Source organism: Mesoplodon mirus (assembly GCF_964341445.2).
Source record: "Mesoplodon mirus genome assembly, chromosome: 10".
Lineage (NCBI taxonomy): Eukaryota > Metazoa > Chordata > Mammalia > Artiodactyla > Ziphiidae > Mesoplodon > Mesoplodon mirus.
The window spans coordinates 9,405,503-9,421,439 of NC_138986.1; the positions used below are offsets into that span (position 1 = coordinate 9,405,503).

General features: G+C 41.8%; 1 protein-coding gene across 5 annotated transcripts in view; it reads right to left on the bottom strand.

The window, feature by feature from the left end:
• Nucleotides 1–7,077: 7,077 nt before the first annotated feature.
• Nucleotides 7,078–15,937, bottom strand: part of SYNJ2 (synaptojanin 2) — a 98,479-nt gene continuing 89,619 nt past the window's right edge. For all 5 annotated transcript variants that reach the window (XM_082634376.1, XM_082634375.1, XM_082634377.1 and 2 more), the window contains 5 exons: nucleotides 15,123–15,257; nucleotides 13,206–13,318; nucleotides 11,950–12,058; nucleotides 10,200–10,351; nucleotides 7,078–8,639 (listed from right to left, as the gene is read on the bottom strand). In XM_082634376.1, coding sequence (XP_082490502.1) covers nucleotides 7,905–8,639; nucleotides 10,200–10,351; nucleotides 11,950–12,058; nucleotides 13,206–13,318; nucleotides 15,123–15,257 — 1,244 coding nt within the window. In that variant the 3' untranslated portion in view covers nucleotides 7,078–7,904. The remainder of the gene's footprint in view (nucleotides 8,640–10,199; nucleotides 10,352–11,949; nucleotides 12,059–13,205; nucleotides 13,319–15,122; nucleotides 15,258–15,937) is intronic.

Genomic DNA, 15,937 nt, shown 5'->3' on the forward strand with positions numbered 1-15,937 from the left:
CATTTAAAATATTAAGATAAAATAGATCTTTTATATAAATTAAAACTGTACCACCAGCAGATCTTCATTCATGGAAATGTTAAGGGATGTACTTCAGGTAGAAGGTAAATGAGTGATCTAGCCAGAGGTGCTGAGATTCAAGAAATGCAGAGTGAAAGAAGAGGCAACTATTTGGATAAAATAAACGAACACTGATTGTATAAAACAATAATAGTGTCTTGAGTAGGTGTTAAAATATATAAAATTAAAATACACAGTAACTACAGTTGGGATGGTATAAATGGAGTTAAAGTTTTCCAAAGTCATCACATTATTCAGGAGGAAGGTAAAAATAATGATTAAATTCTGGAAGTGTAATGTTAATACATGTTATAATTTCTAAAATAACCAATAAAAATGTAACCAACAAAAATAGGGTATAATGACTTCCAAATTAGGAGAGGACAAAAAGAAGAATGATAAAAATTCAAAAGAAGGCATGAAAAGATGGGAAAAGAAACAAGAAACAGTAAAAAGAGAAAGCATAAGATTGGATGTTAAATTTAAGCCCAAATATAGCAATTACTACATTAAATGTAATGGACTAAATACCCTAGTTAGAAGATAAATATGCCAGGCTAGATAAGAAAACAACACTCAATTATATGCTGTTTATAAGAGACCATCTAAAGCATGAGGGCACCAAGAGCTTCAAAATAGAATAAAAACTATAGACACAGTTTACTTTCCTGGTGAACTCTACCAAAAATTTAAGGAGAAAATTATGTCAATGTTATCATATTCTTTCAGTTAATAGAAAAGAGTGTACTCCCCAACTCTTGAGGTTAGTGTAACTTGGATACCTAAACCATACAAAGTCAGGACAAAAAAGAGAAAGTTACAGGCCAATCTCACTTAATAATATAGTTGCAAAAATCTTAAACAAAAATATTGACAAACTAAGTGCAGCAATATTTTAAAAGGTAATCTGTCCAAGTTGGATTTATACCAAGAATGCAAGGTTGTTTAGCATTGGAGAATTGATCAGTGTAATTTGCCATATTAACAAACAAAAGGAGAAAAAAAATCATTTCAGTACACGTAGAAAATGTCTTTGATAAAATTTAACCACCATTCATGAAAAAGATAAATTTAGTAATCCAGAAAGAGAATTTTCTTAATATAGTAAAGGGTGTCTAAAGAACAAAAAACAATAAACATCATACTTAATGGCAAAAATATTAACATTTTCCCTTAGAGAAGAAGAGTAACACAAGAACGCCTATTACCAATGTTTTTATTTAACGTTGTAATAAATGTCCTAGCCAGCTCTGTAAGGCAAGAAAAAGACATAAAACTTACAAGGATGGGAAAGGAAGAAACAAAACTCATTATTTGCAGGTAACTGTCTACAAAGAAAATCCAAAGAATCCACATACACCATATTTTATCAATTTAAAGACATTAAATACATTTAACATCTCTGTGGGTGGGCTACATCTCACAATAGATGAGTCATAATTAAGTTGGAAGCCTTCTGGCTTAGGCTGTTCAGGCTGCTATAACAAACCACCACAGACTGGGTGGCGTATAAACAACAAACATTTATTTCTCACAGTTCTGGAGGCTGGAGGTCCAACAACAAGACAACAGCATTGTCACGTTCTGGTGAGGGCCCTCTTCTTGTTTCACAGCTGGGACCTTCTCACTGTGTCCTCACATGGTGAAAGGGGTGAGGGATCTCAAGGGGTCTCTTTTATAAGAACAGTAATCCCACTCGTTAGGGCTCTATCCTCATGACTTAGAACGTCCCAAAGGCTCCACCTCCTAACACTGTCATCTTTAGGGGTTAAATTTTCAGCATATGAGTTTTGGGAGGAAACAAACATTCAGACCATAGCACTTTCTTAGGACCTATGTGGGAAAAGAATCAAGAAAAGAGTGGATATATGTATAACTCATTCACTTTGCTATACAACAGAAACTAACACAACACTGTAAAAAAAACTATACTCCAATAAAAATTAATTTAAAAAAATAGCATGTAAATTATCTCATAATTGATGGTATATTGAAATACAGTAAATTGTTAGATTTTTATGACAGTTTATATAAAAGCAAGGTTGTTTGATGCAGTCAATACACAAAAAACTTATATTTAAGTATACTAGCAAAAAATAGCAAATGAATTTTAAAGTAAGAATTATTGTTAACTGTTAGATAAAACCATGGTATTAAGGTTATAAAAGAAAATATTATTTAGAGATAAGAAAGTAGGAGTCAAATATCATGATAGCAGAATTTTAAAAAATATTTCAGCAGGGCTTCCCTGGTGGGGCAGTGGTTGAGAGTCCGCCTGCCGATGCAGGGGACACGGGTTCGTGCCCCGGTCTGGGAAGATCCCACATGCCGCGGAGCGGCTGGGCCTGTGAGCCATGGCCGCTAAGCCTGCGCGTCCGGAGCCTGTGCTCCGCAACGGGACAGGCCACAGCAGTGAGAGGCCCGCGTACCACAAAAAAAAAAAAAAAAAAAAAAAAAATTTCAGCAAAGGAAATAAATAAACCAAATATAGCAAAATGTTAAATTACTATTAAATCCTGGTGATGGATATATGAGAGTTCAAATTATTCACTCTGATTTCATGTATGTTTGAAAATTTTTAAAAGTTAAAAACTTTGAGAAACATTAATGGAATACTTAAGTGGAGAAATATACCATGTTCTTAGACTAAAGGGTCAGTACTGTAAAGATGTCCATTCTATTTCATGAAGTCCCAGTAAAAAATTCCAATAGGTTTTAGTTTTTAAACAGGACTTGATGAATTGATTCCAAAATTTTTATATGAAAATGCTAAGGATCAAGAATAGAAGGGCTTGTTTTACCAGATATCAAAGAAATAATACAACATGATATTGACACAGATTGACAGGTAGACCAGTGGCACAAGAGGAGAGAGCCCAGGAAGCAGAGACTCTGTAATGGCAGTGTGAGCAGCTAAGGAAACCTCTCCCCCAGAGAAAGAGATCTATTAAACTAGTCAAAGGTAGCAAAGACAATCATTCAAATGTCTAGAGATTGATCAAAAGACAACAAATTGAGAAGCCTTTTATTCAACAAAATCTAAGGATTCTCAGTAAGAACAATGGGAGGCCACTATATTAGAGTTAGAACTAGAGCCTGCACCCATCCCCTGACAGAAGTGCCTTCCAGAAAGACCTGTTCCATTGGGGGACAGTGGAACGAACACATGGTATGTCACACACCACACACTTTTTTACCCTACAACTAAAAAACATTTTTATTTTGTATTGATGAAATCACTAGAAAACTCAATCCTGCACTTGACCATGGAGCAAACCTCAATAAATTTTAAAAAGTAGATGTTTATCTAGGCCATATTCTCAGGTCATAATCCAATAAAATTAGGAGGAAACAATTTTAAAATGCCAGACAAACTCTTAACTATTGGAAAATTGCACAGTCTTCCTTGAATCAAAGAGAAACTAAAAGCAAATTACAGTCCAGAGATGAATGAAATAGACTATTTCATGCTAATATGTGTAGGGTGCAGTTAAAGTTACAATCAGGGGAAAATATATAACTTTAAATGTCTTTATTGTTAAGCAAGACTAAAAATAATGAAACCCAGTGCTAGCTTTAATTAAGAAATTAGGAAAATGACAAAACTAAACAAAAAGTAGAAAAGGATGCAAATTAAAGATAAATTGAAGTTAATGAAAAATGTTTTAAAAACCAACAAAATAAAAATTAACAATAGAAAGGATATACAAATACCAATGTTGTTATTTGAAAATGTCAAAAAAAAACTGGGTAACACCTTGAGAAACCCAATTAAGAAAGAGAGAGCAATGGTTTGTTATTTAATAAATGGTACAGTATAACTATCACTGAGGAGGATGTTGGACCCCCTACCTCACACCATTTATAAATGATGTTCCAGATGCTCTGAAATACTGCTATTAGCCCAGGCAAAGTCTGTAATCTTAAGCACGCTACACTCAGATTTATTTAGGTCTTTTTGCCACTTACTACTTCTATTATCTACATAAACAGATAAAAATCCTAACAATAAAATCCTAAACTGTCATTTAAGGTGCTCTGAAATTCTTTCCCATCAGCTCATTCTTTCCATGTACATACATCCACTTTGCTACATGTCATATTCTTAATCCTCTTCTCTCAAATCTCCCCTGGTCCTCTGTTCACAATTAATCACTCTCTCATTTGTAGTCTCCTACCTCATGGAGATAGAGCTGATTATATAACTGCCAACAGTTTGCCTTGTATGAGGATGAGTTTCAATCCATGACCTTGGGAAAGGAAGGTACTGTAACCAGCCGTTTCCTTCTTCCGTATCCAACTCCCAGGCACTCAGATTAAATGAATTCAATATAGTCCTTACTGGTCAGGAAGGACTGGGCATCTTTATGATGTGGAGATTGTCAGTATATTCTTATTGCTGAAAGAAATCAGAGAACATTTATGACCTAAATTTTGTCTATTAATTAGCTAAGAACAAACCTAGACAGAACTGGAAGATTGTTTACTCCTTTCTCCAGTCTTCTATGAAGTAATGTACTCAAGCCACCCCAGCAATCTAAGTTTGCTATAAGATCCTATAGAAAATGAATCCCAGCATCTCTCAGCATTATAGCATAAAGTTATTGTATATGTTATGGCTGTGGTCCCTGCTAGCAGCCTTCAACTCATAAATTCTGAACCAAATTATTACTTTTATGTTGCTTCAACTTAATTTGATGGTTGAAAAAAGAAACAAAACCAAAACCTCAGAGGAATAACTAGTAATTGCATTTCATCCAGAATAAAAGGCTAGCTTTGGAAGATATCCCAAGGTTCTCTTCATATCTGAAAAGAAATAAGCCACATTTAAAAAAAAGATAAAACATTTAATGTTTTTTTTTTTTACAATTTCAGTACAAATTATCACTTCAAATAAACATTAGGGTTTTTATTCATTGCTAGTCATCCAGTAAGATCCAATAAGTAATTTCTGCAGTCCTTTCTAATAGAATTACTTCATTATAAAGCAAATGTTTTAATACATTACCTTGCTTATACACAGGTCAGGAGAATTTTAAGTGTCGTGAACTTCAACAACTTTAAACTTTCACAGGACTTTCTTGGGAAGGTGTCCTTGTTTCAATAATTTACTGGAACAAATTTTTTTAAATTGGCAAGAAGTCCAGGAAGATTATACTGTAAAAAGAGAATCTAATTGGGGTCAGGGAGACAATGCCGAATTGTAAAGTCTGTGCCTAAAATACTGTGGTGGACTGTAACACCTTACACAACAGTAATGAAGTAAACTGCAAGGTCACAATAAAAAGGCTGGTGTGGGAACATCAAAGAAAGATTAAAAATAAAAACCACGGAATGAAATCCCCAGGATGGCAGCTGCTCATTGTCGAGATTATTCAACCAACTCTACTGCTAACCTAGGAAAGATACCCACTGTTAAGCACTGATTTAAAAAATAAGGCAATTCCAATTGTCTTTAAAAAAAAAAAAAATGAACGTTAAGTACAAGAACCTTACATATTATCAACTCAAAATCCAGTCTCTGTTATTCATTAAACCTCAACAGCCATGAGCAAATAATATTCATTTCTTAATGTTAAACTACTTGTAATTTTTCCTGTGACCTGCCTCAATACAGTTCTGTGTGTTAATACTTACTGTCAGATTCTTAAGAACTATTTGTGTGATGAACACCTATCTTAAATGAAATTCTGTTCTGTGTACCATTTATTGGCTATTTGCTATCTAGAACAAAAAAGAAACCTGAAAATTAAGCATTGGAAGCAACTTTTGTGGTGCTTACTTTCCCCCTGCTTTTCTGACTCACTGTTACATAGATATGCCTTCAAATTCACCTCCTTTTTAGTAGGAAAAGAGGTTATGGAGCAAAGAGTGTTTAAATTAAGAAATCTTCAATTCCATTCCCAACTATGCCCTTTAGAAGTGACGCGAATCCTGGTAAATGATTTACCTTTCCAGAGCCTCTTACCCATCTTGCCTCCTTTCTCCTCCTAACGCTTTCAAGGATCGCACTGTTTACTTCTTGCATTTCTCAGAGAGGTAAAAATGATATAAAGCATGTAAGTGCTAGAGAAGGTGTCCTAATCAGCTAAGGCTAAAAACACCATCTTTTACTACTGGTTAACTACTCATATTATCTATTTATCTCTATGGGTCACTAATATCTTTTTCTTTTATTAGTTTTCAGATGAAATGAGATAGTTTTGTTTTTGTATAATCTGTAATGTATCTTGATAGTGGCAATGAGAGTTATTTCTGAAATCCCAGGGGTCTGATCAGTAAAAGGAGCCTGCCATCCTAACCATTAGCTCTGAGTACAGGAATTCCCTGGTCACATTAGGGATAACACAGAACCATTGCTGTATGATTCTATGACATGAAAGACTCCTAAACATAGTAGGTGGCACACTGAGATTTTGCCAGTAAATTTCTTATCAGCAAAACTATGATATCTGCTCCAAGTGAGTTCTAGGCCTTATAACATTCTTTTAAAAATGTAAAGCAGTATGGTGATGTCTTTTTTAAAGACTGAATAGGTAAGAAGTGGGGTTGGAAATGTACAGGAAAAAAAACTAATAAAAATATAGATAAGCTGGGGCTTCCCTGGTGGCGCAGTGGTTGAGAGTCCGCCTGCCGATGCAGGGGACACGGGTTCGTGCCCTGGTCCGGGAAGATCCCACATGCCGCAGAGCGGCTGGGCCCGTGAGCCATGGCCCCTGAGACTGCGCGTCCGGAGCCTGTGCTCTGCAACGGGAGAGACCACAACAGTGAGAGGCCCGTGTACCGCCAAAAAAAAAAAAAAAAAAAGGAATATAGATAAGCTAACTCAGAATATCCTGAGGTTTCTTACATATGGGGACATGTGGTAACTTTCCTTCCTGAAGCCACAGCTAGGTAGACCAGACTAAAACAAATATTCTTCAAATTATAATAATGAAAATCAGTACTTGTACGTACCAGTATGAGTTTTCACACTTTGTGCTTTTTCTGAATATGGAATACAAGGAGAAAAAGAAAGCCATGAGGTTTTATTTAATAGGGAATAGAGAGTGTGTAAAAACTGGTAGCACACCAGAGCTCAGGACTGTAGCAATTTATGGGACATGCAAAGTCTAAGACATGGTACAGGAGACTTAGGCAGTTGGAGCTCAGGTGAAGCTAATGGTATATGCTCCAGAACTAAAGCAGGGAATGACGCCATCTCCCCCAGGACGCACACATAATCACGGCTAATACACATGTACATAAATAAACACAAGGGCTCCCAGGAATGTACAGTCTAATTTTTGGTGGACCTATTTGCTGCTTCCTACTCTGATATCTTTTTTAACCTGGTGTCAGCAGCCAGGTACAGATCTTAATGGTCCCAACCACCTTTTAGTGGAATCCTTACATTATGCATCAACCTTCAGGTGGGTCACCAAAAAGTTATTCCAAATCTGTAAAATACAAACAATATTAAAAAAAAAAAACTCACCACATACAAACATAACTTGAACAATCGTTTAAAATTCAGTGGGAGGGAAATTCTTGAGCATTATCGGCTAGATTCTCTTTCCTAAAATCCATATACTGAATCTACCCAGAGGTTTCTCACACCCTGAGAGGAAACTTAACATGCACGAGTCTGGAATAAAACATATTTTGGTGGCTGAATAATAATCTTACTGAATAAGAGACAATTTTTGTAAACTACACAAGAGTATCAATGTTTCTTCAGTGTGCCTTTAACTAGATGTCTATTTCAACTGGGGAGTTGAGACCAATGGGCTTTCCCCTGTAAAGGTGAGGCCAGGGGGAGAAGGCACACATCCTGTGGGAGAGCTGCTGTTGGAGTTTCCCAGTCATGTTTTCGCCAGTGGGTCAAACACCTGCAGCACCGTCCTCTCGTCCTTGTCACTGGCTGTCACCCAGTGACCGAAGTCTTTTTCTCTGTGCTCCAGTGGCAGCTCCTGGGCAGGTGAGGCACTGACTTGCTGGGGGGCTGTGTGTGCTCTTCTGAGGTTCCTGTTCCCCGAGTCCAGGGGGTCAGGGCTCTTGGGAAGGCAGGAGTTATTGAACAGGTTACGGTGGTGGAGAAGGCTCCAGAAGGGATCCTGATAATCCTGATAATCACCGAGGAGGGGGGCGGCCTCTGGCTTCGTGTCCTTGGTGCCATCAGCCTCAGGGCTTGCAGGTGATGAAAGGCCAAGGAAAGCCGGCTGGGGGAAGAGCGCGCCCCCAGCAGGCAGGGGTGCGGGGGGACAGTCGCTGCTGGGGCTGCTGCAGGGGGGCCCCTGGAGAAGCTGGCAGTTGCTCTGCAGCACCTGCAGGTGCAAGGCCGCCGGCGCCGACTTCTTCCTCCGCGGGGGCACCTGGGGCACGAGGGGCGGGGCCTCCGGAGGGGGCGGGGCGGCCGCGGTCGGGGCCTCGTCCGGCGCTGGCTTCCCGGAGGCAGCGGCACCTTTCCCGGGCTGAAGTGTTCTCGGTTTGGGAACGGGAGGGACTGTCGCTACAGGAGGGGTGTCGAGGCTCGTCTCCGGGGGCCCGATTGTAAAATGGACGGCCTGATGCCCAAACTGTTCTTCTGGTGACGCGGGCTAAGAAAAGGCACGACAAAGAGCGTCAATAAGCAGCCCGCCCCGGGAAGCTGGGAATCAGAGCACACAGACGCTGTCCACAGGCGAACAGAGGAGGGGACAAGCGGACATTCTAGCAAATTCAGGATTTGAGAATGTCTGGGATGCGGGAGCGTGACCAGGCAGGACGGAGCATGGGAGAAACACACGTATCAAGGAGGACCAGCAGGTCCGATGAAATATGAGTGGGAACTTTCAAACCAGGGCCACCGTGAATAATCTGAAACAAGTTTCTGTTACCTAGGAAACGGGGTGATGCTCTTCCTTTCTTAACAGCAAACCTCTCTGAAAACTTTTCTTCGAGGCCGCAGCTTTGATAATTCAGTCTGTACCACACTAAGGTGAAGGAGCTTATGTCACGGCATTAAACAATAGAAGGACTAATGGGTATACTTGCTCCTTGAATCTTTGATATTTAAATAAAGAAGAATGGAAATTTTCATACAGGAACTTCACTTCCTTGGTTCTGATTCAAAAAGATCACAAAGAAAACAAATGCACGAGGCCAGAGGAAACTCTTGTACACACACGGCTGTCGGTAGCTTAAGCGTCCGCATTTCAGTACTTCCACTGGTTCTTTAGGAAACTAGCTGCAAAAACGACCCTTTCTCCGACAGCCTTTTACTGCAGCTCCTGTGCTGTGGGTGGGGAAACTGAATCCATTTCTACCCCTGGCTTTGAAGACAAAGCGAGAATAGAGAAGAGGAGGAAAGAGGTCTGTTGTGTAAGGAGGCGTGGAAAATAGGCAGATGAATGTGCAGACGTGGGACAGCGAGCAACCCAGAAAACACAAAGCAGGCTCTGTAAGGACCACGCGCCCAAACCACGCTCATGCTTTCTACAGGTGGAAAAGCAGCCATTCTGTAATGACCAGCCAAGGGATTACCAGGAGTCCGTGACTAGCACACTGAGCTCAAACGGAAGATCCAGATGTCTCTAGAGGTGCCAGTCTTTGGGCTGCTACTGTCCTGACAAACTCATGTCTTTGAAGCAGCAAGCAAGGCTGAGAAGCTTGAGAGCGAGAGCAAAAAACAATCTGCAAGAAAAGTGGCAAGAAAAGCTGTCGAGCCTCCAGGGTCCGGGGCCGCACAAGCGCTTGTCAACAAACATGGCCAGTCCAGGAACCGGTGATTGTTTTTCTAATGCAGATAAAAATCTGTACAAGTCAAACCGTGGGCATAGGACACAGACCACACACAAATGGGAATCATTGGGACGCTTGGAATAAAGCACCCCATGGTGGTTCGGTTTGGGAACTGAAATGGAACATTTGGGCAGTGTGATACTGCCAAGCTGTTCCTGACTCGGTGAGAAATTCCCAATGTTTCTGCTCAGCTTGAGCCAAGAAGCAGCAGGGATGCGAAGAAGAAAGCGATTGCTGGGCATTTTCCTCAAGGATGGGGCTGTGTCCGGGACTCGTGAACATGTATAAAGAGACCAGACCCATCGGAGACGTAATTCTTATCTAACAAGACATTTGAGCAACCCAGGAGCAACAGGCTTGTGCAACCAGGTTCTTACCTTTCCTGTCCTCCTCAAGGTTGGCTTCTTGATGGCAGGAACTCTGGGTGCGGGCCGACGGGGCAGGAGTGGGGCCACCCCCGCTGTGGGCTCTGGTTTGGAGGATCCCTGGTCCCTCAAGGCTGTGGCATTTAGGGCTTCTCCTGGGGCACCTGAAACATACAATTGCATGGCTAAAGTGTAAAGGACAAGGCATCGAATTATCCTTATTCTAAGGATAATTTACTAATGCAATGTATTTCTTTGCTATCTAAAAATAAATCTTTGAAGGTTGTCAGGACCAACCACTAGGTTTGGCCCCCAGCTTCTCATTCTCACCTTCTCAACAGGGATGGTGATCTAGGGTCTGTGGAGGGGAGGCTCAGTGACGCCCTGACATCACGTGCAAAGTTTAACGTGTCCCTGTGCTTCTCAGGGTAGATGATGCAAAACTCAAAACCTCAGCAGGGCCCGTGACCAAGAAAATGTTAAGTTGGGACCCTGGGTAGATTTCAAACCTCAAACCTCTGCATCTATAGACTTTAAAAAAAAAAAAAAAAAAAACTTTACTGCAATATAATTCACATACCGTAAAATCTACGCTTTTTAAGGATATAATTTGGTGGTCATTAGTGTAGTCACAAAGTTGTACAACTATCACCACTATCTAATCACCGGAATATCTTCCATCACCCCAAAAAGAAACCCCACACATTCCCATAGCAGTCACTCCCCACACCCTCCTCTCTCCAGCCTCTGGAAACCACTATAACTTTCTCTCTGTATAGATTTGACTATTCTGGACACTGCACATAAATGGAACCACACAATACACGGCCTTTTGTGTTTGGTTTCTTTCACTTAGCACACTAGTTTCATGATTCACCCATGATATAGCATGTGTTAGTTCTTCATTCTTTCTATGGCTGAATAATATTCCATGGTATGGATATACCCCATTTTATCCATTCATCAGTTGATGGACACTTGGGTTGTTACATCCATACAATTTGAGTTATTTTTTTTAATAAAAAAGAAACCATGGTGTTATCCTACAAAAGTGTTTCTCAGCCTCTTAATCCATGCCCTCCTTAAACGTTGTTTGGGAATTCCAAATAAATTAAATACCTGGACTATAAGCAAATCAGGCAACTCTAACTGCATCTGGCTTTTCAGAGGGCATAATTCTCCCTCTTCAAAAGAGATTCTAGTATAAAATCGCAACAAAAAACCAAAAAATGTTAATAACCAGTGATTTTGAATGCATAGAGGAGATTTCAAGTTAAAACTTGGTTAACATGGGTTAAGTGACGTAACGGCAACACAAAGTTAACAGGCAGTACGGCAGAGAAGGGGGCCCTGCCTGACACTGTCCCTGCCTGAAAGAATCTACAATTGCTGGCGATTTAAAAAAACAGATGTTTTGCCTGAAAGAGAACGCCTACCTACCTAGCTCTTTTTACAGAGCCAGCAGAATGAGTTAGTGCCCGGAGCACCAACCTCTTCTAAAACTCGTTTTTGTTTATTTCAGTCTCTCCCTTAAGTGCACTTAATAATCTTGGGATGATTTTTACATACTTACTGAATTTTAAATATATAGTTTTAAATGGACAATAAGTCTTAGTAGCTGAATTTTATAAAATGTTGCTAAAGGGTACTTTCATTGAATACTACCTCCAGAAAAAAGAGTGTTTTTCTCTTCTAGGCCCCTTGTAGTAGGAAGATGAAAAGAAAAGCAGAATTGGCAGGAGAGCCCCAGGGGAACACCCACCTCCTCTGGCTTCCAGGAGACATCGGATTGCTGCTTCCGCCTCCTGAGCGTTGGTAGTTTTGATCTGCTTGACGTTATAAGGCTTACTTATCCCAGTCCTAGCTTTGGGCTTGAGGACAAGATCAGGAAAAAAAGCATATTAGCACAGGTAGGAAACAGCCTCACCTGGTGAGTTCTCTGCCTACCGATCTGTACAGGAGCGTCAAGTTGACAGAGCTCCTTCAGATGGGGATTAAAACACAACTTCAACCCAAACTGCATCCCTCAAGCCTCTTCCCCCCGCCCAGCACTCACATATCAAGCGTGGCGGGAACACAATAAAGTTTAGACGACCCTCGTCTCCTAAACTGGACGATTCCAGGATTTTGCAATGTGAACAAACCATCCTCTATCTTTATTTCAATAACCAGGTAAAAGCCAGAAAGCATAGTCAGAAGCCACTCCTTCCACGGTCCAGCGGAGTCATTAAAACACTTTTCCAGATGTTTTCTCAGAAGTGCTCTTTCTACCTCTTTGCTTTTCTGCCTCTTAACTGAGACCTCTGGGTCGCCTTTGAGAACCTGCTTTCATCACTACAAACCACTGAGGTCGAGTCAACCGCCTACTCCTGCAGTGACCGTGACCGTCGGCTGGCCCAGCTCTACACGCTCTCCTGGGACACGTCAGCTTCCACCCAGCCCCCCGCTGCACCTCCCCCCTCCCTCACCTCTAGTCCATTGACCTTCACCTACCGGCTTCTTTAGATCTCACAGCCATCCTCCAGAACTCCCCGCCTCCAAAACCCTACACGACTGTTATGATTACTAATGTCCCTACTGCGTTATTTGGGCCCCATTAGATCTCTTTTTAGCCTCTTCTCTCAAGACAACTGATCTGAACTTCTCTTATTTCCCCTTCTGTCAGCCCCTGCTCTATACACCAAGGTCAAAGGCAAGCAGCGGAAGGGAGAGAAACAGGTGGGTCTGGAAACCAACAGTCCCTCCCTGAAGGGGCACTTGGGAGTTTTCATCAAACGTGATTTTCTCTCTCACGCTCTGTACGACCATTTAAAAACCCTATAAAGGGCCTGGTACTAAGTTATGGGGTTTGGGGATGAATGGTGGACAGGCAGAGGGTTAAAGAGGCAGACACGTATATATTCACTGAAAAGAGGTGATCCTGCATCATGTTAGGGGCTGAGGATGAACCACGGGGCAAATCTCTTGGGTTTGAAATGCTGACCCATTTCGCTATGATCTGAATACAGGAGAACTCACTGCTTGCTGAGGTGCTCCTGGCAGAAGTTTTGCTGTCTGCAAAATCGAATACTGCCCGTGGGTGCCAGAGGAGATGGACACATCCGAGGCTGACTTTTTCACCATTAAACCAGCTGTAAAGACCAAGGAGGGCAGAGTCTCAATCTCAGTGAAGTCGCAGCTGCTTCGATGCAAATTCCCAGCCAGCTGAGAGCAAGGTCACAGTTAGGGCCTGAGTACATCCATGGCCTTTGGGGATTCAGAGGCGCTACTGAGTTTCTCTTGTGATTCTCTAATGACTTGGGCTTATTAATATAGATCCTGTGGAGAGGCACTGTTTGAATGAAAATTTTAATCTAACATCCTGGGGGACTTAAATCTGATATAAACTCTGATCAATCATTTTTAAGTGGTTTAAAATACACTACTATTATTAGGACCAAATTTTAAAAATACTTTGTGGGCAAAATCTAACAAAAAAAATCCCAAAGCAGGGGAATAAGCTAGATTAAATAATACCTGCAGCCATTAACAAGTCATGTTTTAGAACAACAGTTAATACAGAGACATTAGATGAAACACAAATGACCAAACAAAATGGACACTAATTCTGTAAAAAAAAAAAAAAAAAAAAGAAAAGAAAAGAAGAAAAAAAAAAGAAAAATTGTGTATAGAGGACTTCCCTGGTGGTGCAGTGGTTGAGAGTCTGCCTGCCAACACAGGGGACGTGGGTTCGAGCCCTGCTCTCGAAGATCCCACATGCCACAGAGCAACAAAGCCCATGCGCCACAACTACTGAGCCCGCGCGTCTAGAGCCCGTGCTCCACAACAACAGAAGCCACCGCAATGAGAAGCCCGCGCACCACAACAAAGAGTAGCCCCCGCTCACCGCAACTAGAGAAAGCCCGTGCGCAGCAACGAAGACCCAACTCAGCCAAAAATAAATAAATAAATAAATAAATAAAAATTTTAATTGTGGGTAGATATAGATATATCTAATTGGAAAAAGGATGGAAATCTTTTGGTTAACAACTATTATCTCTAGGTAGGTGAAATTAAAACTTTTATTGTTTAGATTTATCTCTTTGTAAATCTCTACAATAATATAGGACATAAATTTGTTTTTTATTTATTTAATATTTTCTTTTCTGAGTATCAACTCAGAAAAATACGCTTAACAAGTCATATGTTTCTGGCTTGCCATTGATTACTATTGTAATCAAGATGAACCCAATTCTGAAAGTACAGTCTTAGAAAAATGTTTACCGTCACACTGGGGGGGCGGGGGAGGGAGGAGAAGTGAACAGTGGAGGTAAACAGAAACTGATCAAAAGCATGGCATGACTTTATTTCAGATGGCTAAGGAATGGCTCACGGACAAAGCACTGCTTTTTTTGAGGAGCCAGGAAGAAAAGTGCTATCCTGAGACCCGGGCTAGGAAGTGCTGTTCTCAGCAGGCTCGGGCTCACAGACGGGACGGCTCCTGCTTAGAGGTGGGCGTGTGGTCACCTTATGGGTCAGAGCACCTGGGCTTACTCGAGTCCTCATATGCAGAGAGAGGGTGGGCAGCAGTCCAGGAGAGAAGATGTGGAAAGAAGCCACGGGGGGTGGGGGAGGAAGGAGCTCAAAATGTCCCTAGCTTGTCTGTGGCCCCAATGTTTCCATCCCATAAGGTTTCAGACCGAAAGCAGCTTAAAGCAAAAGCACAGCCTCGGGAGGACGAAGAACAGCTTTATAAAGGACTCACGTGATTTGCCGTGAGAAACATAGCTATCTCTGATATCCAACTTGCCATGGATTTAAGACAAAAAGGAGCCCGAGGAGGGGAAGAAAGCACTGTGGAAACTCAAAGGCTAGATTTCGAGCCGTTTGTGCAGTAGCAGGAAGCACGCAGTTATTCCCAGCAGGCATCGTGGTGAGCGGAAAGCGAAGTCTTACTTGGAGGGGGGGGTCTCTGCGGTGGGTGAGGCGCCCGAGGCCTATTGGGAACCGACAGAGACCGACTCGGAGAGCGGTGGCGGAAGTCCCCAACTGCTTCCAGCTCCTGCTTTAACGCCACCAGGTCAGCATCATCTGGAGGACATGGCAGGGCGTGAGTCAGATGAGTCAGACTCAGGTCTGCAGGGACCCGGCAGTGGCAGGAACTCCTCCCACAGGACAGCTTCAGGGTCCCTCTCTGCTGGCATGGGGGACGGGGGGAGGGGACCCAATGCCTGCTTGGAACTTTCAGTGAACCGCGGACAAGGTGTGCTGTCCAGACACGAGAGACACTGAAATATTTTAAAGTGTAGGCATGCTTCCTTCTGAAATAATCCACAAGACTTCCACACAGAGTAGAGAGTTGAAAACCAGAGCCCCTCATTCTGAAACAGGACGAGAGTTCTGGACTTGAGAATATTTTCACTTCTCTGCCAGCAGGGCAGCCTGCCAATCCCTTGCCAAGGTTCAGCATGGAGCATCCCTGCTCATTCAAGCCCCAAATCCTACAGCCCATGCCAGCTACTGCCCAGGCATTCGCCATCCTGACTCACCCTGCAAAATCCTTCTAAGGCTAAGAGGGGTGTGGGGAGCTGACGGCTTCTGTTTTATTACATGTACATTTATTACACTTAAACTCAGGACGATTGTAGGTCTTCTCTCCCACACTACAACACACTCTGATTCATCTTATTCTGGCTCATACCCCATCCCTCAAATCCAATAACTCAACCTCATGTGTCTCTGGCGTTCTGTTGGGACAGGCAGGATTTCTC